The sequence below is a fragment of the Xiphophorus couchianus genome, chromosome 2, assembly GCF_001444195.1.
Source record: "Xiphophorus couchianus chromosome 2, X_couchianus-1.0, whole genome shotgun sequence".
Lineage (NCBI taxonomy): Eukaryota > Metazoa > Chordata > Actinopteri > Cyprinodontiformes > Poeciliidae > Xiphophorus > Xiphophorus couchianus.
Window position 1 is genome coordinate 30,358,793 of NC_040229.1, and position 7,434 is coordinate 30,366,226.

Here is a 7,434-nt window from a genome sequence, read left to right on the forward strand (position 1 = left end):
GTTACCAAGTCGGCCTTCTATCACTTCAAGGACATTTTCAAGATCTTAGGACGACTGTCCAAGCATGATCTTGAGAAACTAAACGTTTATCTGTTGTTGTTTACCTGTGGTTGTCATCTTACAAACTTTCCAGATCACTCAAGTCTTCTGGTTCAATTACTCTGCATCCCCAGAATCAGATCTAAACATGGAGAAGCAGCATTGAGTTTTTTTATGCCACTCTAATCTGGAATAAACATTCAGAAAACTGCAAACATGCTAAAACACTCAGTTCCTTTAAATCAAGGCTAAAAAAACATCCATTTAGAGTTGACTTATAATAATAATAATAATAATAATAATAATAATAACTGGGACGTCTTGAGCAACATAATGTTAAACCTTTCATCATGTAAAGCACTTTGCTTTGCTGCTGAAATGTATGATACAAATAGCTTTTATTGATTTGGACCAAAATCAATAACAGAAAAAATTGCTAAAATTGGTAATGAAATTCAAATGCGTGCATAGTTTTTGTTTGCTGCTGTATTACATGTTTTAGACTGATCCTGCATTGCTCTTCTTGTTCTAAATGTCATTTATCAGTTCTTTGCTATCTTTTTGTAAAACGTGTTTATTTTTCTTTCTTTGAAATAAACCTTGTCTGGACTCACTGGTGGAGCAGAACGTGATAAATGCTTCTCACAGATGGATAGCTGTAACCGGAGCTCTTTCAGGACGAGATGCCCATACGGCTGAGAGCAGCGGTCCGTCAGACTCCCAGCATGCTCCTCCTTGACCCTTCACGGCAGATATCATGAATTCATGAGATCACACTTTGTATAGTAGCGCTTCCCTCATTCCTGTGTTGCATTTTGTTAAAGGTAAACATCTGTGACGTGCGGTGAGGTTCATAGCTGGTGAGGCACTGACTTAATCCTAATCACATTTACAGATATAGACCCCTTGCATGGTATTGTTAACATACGGAAATTTCGCGCACAACGCAAAAAGACTATTCTGTTATATGTCATGTATAGCGCGCTGCTGCGGTAGAATAATTCTGTTAACTCAATCAAACTTGGAAATGTAGGTATTATTAATTTAGTGCTGTGCTCCACACCAAAGGGAAAAACCGAAGTACAACTCAAAACCACTTCTTTCTTGCCCAGACTCATTGCCATAGCAACTGACAACGCCACTGCATGTTTCAGGATTCAGCACCAAAAAAAAAAAACACTCAAATACTTTCCACACAAAGAACAGAACATTCAGTCTGTTGCCTTGGTATAGTTTTATTTTTAATATTTATTTGGCGATTATTAATAAGTGATGGCTGTGGCAGATTATAGCTACCGCTGCTAGTAGCTAATCTAACGCAGCCGTTTGAGGGCCATGCTTCTTCTGCATTCTTTACACACAAACTGTAGCTCACAACATGCACATTTCATTTTTAAAAAAACTAAACAAAAAATGTTATTGACGTCTTACTTTTATTTATAAATTAAGTCCATGTGCCGCACATTCTGCATAAAAATATTAGCTCATTCAAAGCCAAGTCTATCCTCAACACAAGTTGAGAAAAGATTTTTTTTTTTTTTTCTTTCGAAATATTTTATTGTTACTGTAAACATTTAAAAACATTACATTGTTGCAATTATTCAGAAATTTTTAAAAACATCAATTTAGGCTAAAAGAAGCTAAGAACAAGAATTATAAAATACAAAATCTCTGTGTGTTAAAAGTTGAGCAGGACCGGGGTGACTCCCTCCCAAGTCCGGAGCCGTCCCGTCCTTCCAAACAGCGCTGGTGCTCAGAGGGGATCCCGCCCTAAAGCTCCTTCCCTCCTGCCTCACCCGGAGAGCCAGGCCGCCGCTGCTTGGACCTCTACTCGTGTAGCGCCGGCTCCTTCGTCCACGGAGGCGCAGGCGATTCTTCTTGGTGGCTGTGTCCTTGGCGCGCCACCTGCAGCCCTTGATGTTCCTCTTTTTGCTGCTGCCATCCGGATCACAGCCACGGGGGGCATCTGCCTGCGCCTGCTCACCAGCAAGTTTCTGGAGGTCCAAATGGCGTCTTTGATGGTGGCTGGGGTGAGCCACCTCTCAGCGAAGTCTTTTTTAGTCATTTTCAGCTGGCTCACCCCGTACAGCACTAGCTGTACATGAAGGACCTCCCTTGCTGGCAAGTGTGGGAATTGCAAGGAGCCGGCCTTCGCCCACAGGTCCACAGCAGCACTGCACTCCCACAGCAGGGGCCTCACCGACTCCGGCGCGCCACAACCGGGTCGGGGGCAGATGGACGTTGCAGACATGCCGCGGGAGTGCATAACGGCTCTGACCGGCAGGATCCCATGAGCCACCATCCATGACAGGTCCTGGAGTCTGTTTGGAAGGACGGGATAGCTCACGTTGCGCCAAACGGTGGAGGCGTCTCCGTACAGGAGGCCGCGCACTGGAGTCACTGGTTCCCGGTCCTGCACAACAGAAATAATAAAACGATGATTAGTTAAAATCTTGCTCTCCTCTCCTTCTAGTTTAAAATGTTCTAAAAAATTCCGAATAAAAGCATATGCAAGAGAAAGGTTAAAAGCTACTGGGGCTCTAAAATCTCTTATCATTTTTAATTTCCTGTTTCTTTTTCTGTCTAAGAAGTCATACCTGTCGTGTTTGTCATTAAAGCCATAAATATTTAAGAGGTTAAAATCCTGTCCATTAAAAGTCAGATTTGCTAAAAGTGCTCCCCTTCACCAAGATGTGCGGGTTGTTTATTAAAATGGCCACGCCGTCATTTTTATTTTCATTGGAGCCGCTCCATATAGACGGCCGTGGCCACAAGTCCTGCCACCGGGTGTAAGTCTTTAAAAACGGGAGTGAACATTCTTGTAGTAAAAACATATCTGACTGTACGGAGGTTAAAAAGGATAAAACACTCTGGGCTCTAACTCGCGACTTCACACTTCTAACATTTATGGTTGAGAAGGTGAGAGTCATGAGTATGATGGCTAAAATCAAGTACGACATTTTAAAGGATTAAAAAACAAGATGAGACTAATTTACACCCATGTTAAAAAACGGGCGGTCATTAAAACAACGGCGGGTTCAGAGACTGTCCTGTGAATAGAGCTCTTCCTTCCCACATGGTGGTGCAGGTCGGGTTGGAGCTCCATTCCGCCTTCGGGCTCTCGGTGTCGGCCGTCTTTCTAAAGCCGTTACCTTGTTTGGGTCCTTCGGGGTTGATTGGTGAGCAAAGTCTAGGAACGAGACCTCATTGGATGAGCCAGCGAGGAAGGCTCTGGATTCCTCTCCGAAAGAACCGAAGAGTTCCTCCAGCCTTCCTCTCTTCCCTACCTTGGGGGTAAGGTCGGGAGGTGACTCAGATGCCGGCCTCTTAGCCAGCTGGGCGTCGGGGAGGGGGGCATCATCGCTGCTGTCCGTCTGTTCTTCCTCAGAGTCCGAGCTAGCTCCGCCTTCGGTTAGCATCTCCCCCCCCTCACTGGATGTTTCGGTCTGGGGGGGGCTTCCTTCCCCTCCCCGCTTCCCGCCCTCTCCTCCAATCAGAGGACCTGGCGGGAGATTTGAATTTTCCGACCCAGCTGCGTCCACTTGCTCATTAGCCGTTTCCGTTAGCGTCTCTTTTCCTTTTTTCAATTTATTTGCAAACGATTTTGGACAGTCTCTGAACAAATGATCCTGTCCACCAAACAAATTACATTTCCGCCTGTTCGTACATTCATCAAAAGTGTGTCCCACTTCTCGACATTTTCCACAGAAAACTTTCTCACAAGTTTCGGCCAGATGACCATGCTCGCCGCACTTCCGACACAGTTTGGGTTGGCCTTGATAGTGAATGCAGCCCCTGTTCTCCCCCAGGACTATCATTGAGGGGAGATGCTTCAGGCCCTGGAAGCCTTGGGGGTCTTCCCATTGTTTAATGGGGACCCGCAAAGCACAGTTCCAGATGCCGTCCACATCCCGCACCTTCATAGCCTGGCCTCTCACAGTGTAGTATCTACCCAGCCATATACAGATGTCTTCAGCACTGACAGTCTCATTGAACATCCTGACAATCACCGTTTTCAGGGAGTTGTCAGTCAGTTTCTCGACGTCAAAAGCTGAAAACTGGGTCTTAGCATTTTCAAACCGTGTCCAAAAATCCTTAAGAAGTGCGGCAGAGCAAAAACTTACGTCATATCCCTTATTGAAAGGCAGGGTAAGGATACAATTCAGGTCATCTGGCCGAAACTTCAGCACCTGTTGAATAAGCTTCCTGGAAAAGTCCAATCTCGTTATTCTATTTTCTTCTTCTCTTTCCTTAAATAAAAATCGAACACTGTGGTGCCTCCGCATGCCGGCATGGCTAGCCGCCATGGTGGAGGCACCACCAGTTAAAGGTTTAAAACCTTTACTAAAACCAATAAATAGTTAAGAAACACCAATAAATACAAATAAAAGGTAAAAGATATTTTCCACTACTTAGTGGTCAATATCAATACCAGGGACAAAATTTACTGAACCTCTAAATCAGTGGTAACAGCCAAGTCACAAAGACTACCGCTATCACCACCCAAAGGAGGGGACCGCTGTCTTAGCCAAAAGGCCGAGAAGCCTTGAGAAAAGATGGCAAGGAAAGCATAAAAAGCGGTTTCTAGCAGGACACCAACAAAACCTGTCTTTTCCTTCTGTTTGAGAAGAGCGAGTACCCGTCTGTCTCGCAGTTTGCTGCAAACCTTTCAGCGCCGGTGTTGGTCTTATCATTTCCTGATTCAATTGAAAAGCCACTTTAGAAAACCTGTTTAAGTTTTTTTAAACACTTAAACAGAAAGCTTTTTAAGTGTAGAAATGTAGTCATCCATGTTGACATGGGAAGGGAGGAGATGAGGAGCAAAGATGCTGTCACACACAAAGACCAATGTCTGGGATCATGAGCGCCCCCTGCCATGAGGCAAGAGAACTGCCTGCCTCACCTCGAATCTGTTCTCTGCCGTTTCTGATCGCTCCTCAGCACAGGAAACGCGTTACACACACAGCTGGTGACAAAAAACACTGTACATTATATACATAAGCTAAATTATGGAAAATCAGTTCATATAATAAATGTTTTTAGCCATTTTATTGACGACCTACAGACAGGAGGAACATGCTCCCATAGAATGGCAGTCAGTGCAGTTAGAGAGAGGTTGATCAATCCCAGGTGAGGCTCAGCTCGCTTTTGAGCTTTTGAATGGGAAATTGTGAAAATTCTGCGATTTTGAAGAAAAAATCATCCAAACTGTTTAAGCTAAATATAAAAATTAAATACTTCATAGTACAAATCACCAGGTGGATATAGAAATATAAATTATCATTACATATTATTTTTCCATGATGCCTCCCCTGACCGCACATGACTGGTAAAAAATACTTCTGGCTGATTTAGAGAGCGGAGACGAAGCAGCTCGCTTCACATTCTGTGAGTGGCAGATTGGCTGTACAGTTTTGTCCCACTGTGCCATATTTGGACAATTTAAAAGATAATTAGGTCCTGGGAATCTCTTCATATTTTTAATAACAGTATTCAATTGTTATTTGTATTTCTTTTCAGTCAGCTGCAGAGAGCGGGAGAAAAAAATTCAATGCGAATGAAAGAACACATTTATTCTTAACATTTGCATAACAATCCCTGGCCTTTCTCTGACATTTAATATAGCGTATGAATTATAATCAGCTCCAATAATGAGATGAGAAATACCAAGTGTGTCAGTAAAAGGTTTGCCTCAAATAAATAGCAAAGCCTCCTTCCAGATAGCCGTGCTTTTTAAAAATGTTTTCTGCTGAATTAAACATAAAACGAATACAGTCAAATACACATTTTCTCTTAAAGGCACGGTCCGTTTTGCTGACTAAAATCTTTTTGGTGTTTCGTTGAAGGTCCTGTGACGTTTTGAGCTGTTTGACCGGGTTTCAAAGTTCACAAAAGAAGGAAAGAAAAGTTTACATTAAAGCAGTTAATGGCTTTTTGTTAACCTGAACCCTCCTGGCCTTGGTCCTTTATCTTTAAAACGCTCTTTTAGTTTTTCACCACATTTATGCTGTATAATGTTTGGGTCCAGTAAACACAAGGTTAACAGCAGACTGAACTCTAGAGTTAGGCAACATGGGAGAAAGGGTTTTACTATGTGTTTTTTTTTTTTTTATTTCTTCATGCCACATTTTTATAGTGTGTCAGACATTTTTTCAGGTTATCTTTGATAGAAAAATGTGTTTGTTGACCATGTTATTGTGACAAAAACTTAAGGAATCTGTAAGGACTGTACTCAGCATTTGATGTGCAGTTTGGACCCCGTGTGGATTAACGGTAAAGTATAGTTAAGTAATTTCAAACCTATACACCCATTAGGCCTGACACATAATTTTAATTTTGACGAACGATAAATTGCCCCAGACCTTATTTCAATAATTGATTACATTGTTGTTTTGAGAACATTTTCAAGTAATATAGTAGTAATTATGGCATAAAAATGCAAGAACACATTTTCTAAGATCAGTAAACTTTAAATTCTAATTTAAACACTGGAACTGGAAGACATTTGGAATATTCAAAATAAATAAACAACAGAAACAATAAAAAAAGGGATAGTTGAGATCAAAACGCCAGACTGAAGACTTGTTTCATTCGGTTTTCGGTAAAAAAAGAGACAAAAAAAAAAGAAAACAATAAATCAAGCAATAAAAATTATTATTATTATCATTATTATTACTTATGCAATTAATTGATTTATTATTTATTGTGACAGGCCTAACACCCAGCTCTTGTCTGTTTGTTCAAATTTGATGCTATATATTAGTTCCACCCAGCAAAACCAGGCTTGTATATTCAGGTCTGTGGTGGATAAACATCTGACGCAGGATTCATTTTTTCTAAACATTGTCCTAATGTTTTAAAATAAACACAAACGTGAGCGTTTTCAGGGAGAATTTGTGGACAAAGAAGAAACCCGACAAAATGATAATCGGTAGTTGCTCAATGTTTGTTTTGCTGCAGGTTCAGCAACACGTCTCTGCTGACTAGCTCCACATTCAAGCAATTGAATTACCTAAGAAAAGAAACAGAGATCCCAGAGAGCCTCTGTGTAATTGTGCAAAATTTCATAGCGCAGGATGACGCATCGTACTCACTACTGTGTTGAAATGGAGGAAAAAAATTGCATGTAGTTTACAGGAACAGTGCTGAGTTCACCTAAATAGTAACTTTAATTAAATTCCAAGTGTTTAAAAAGGATTTGGTGACAGAAAGCTCTTTTTGTTTTTCTGTTGGGAGACAGTAGGTGTCCCGGTGCAAGAATGGTTTCGCATTATGAGAATTTTTTGCATGGAGAATGTTCTTTTTCTTCATGACAGGGAGTTAGTTTTTTTTTTTTTGCATATCACATAAAAACAGGAGTCCCTTCTCAGATATTTTCTTTGGAAGTCGCCCAAA

General features: G+C 41.5%; 1 protein-coding gene across 2 annotated transcripts; it reads right to left on the bottom strand.

The window, feature by feature from the left end:
- Positions 1-1,664: 1,664 nt before the first annotated feature.
- LOC114133848 (uncharacterized) lies at positions 1,665-4,592 on the bottom strand. Of its 2 annotated transcripts, none has more exons than XM_027999959.1 (2): positions 3,327-4,592; positions 1,665-2,452 (listed from the first exon to the last, which is right to left on the bottom strand). In XM_027999959.1, the coding sequence occupies exons 1-2, from the start codon at positions 4,344-4,346 to the stop codon at positions 1,832-1,834; spliced, it is 1,641 nt and encodes a 546-aa protein (XP_027855760.1). In that variant the 5' UTR covers positions 4,347-4,592; the 3' UTR covers positions 1,665-1,831. The 2 variants fall into 2 exon arrangements, with proteins under 2 accessions (XP_027855760.1, XP_027855751.1); XM_027999950.1 differs by having other exon boundaries at positions 3,192-4,592.
- Between the last annotated feature and the right edge of the window lie 2,842 nt (positions 4,593-7,434).

Bases quoted from the DNA above. Each gene is read 5' to 3' on its own strand.
- LOC114133848 (XM_027999950.1), bottom strand. From the start codon at position 4,346: ATGGCGGCTAGCCATGCCGGCATGCGGAGGCACCACAGTGTTCGATTT. The intron at 2,453-3,191 runs GTAACGGCTTTA...TCTGTTGTGCAG, and splicing joins CCCCGAAGGACCCAAACAAG to GACCGGGAACCAGTGACTCC.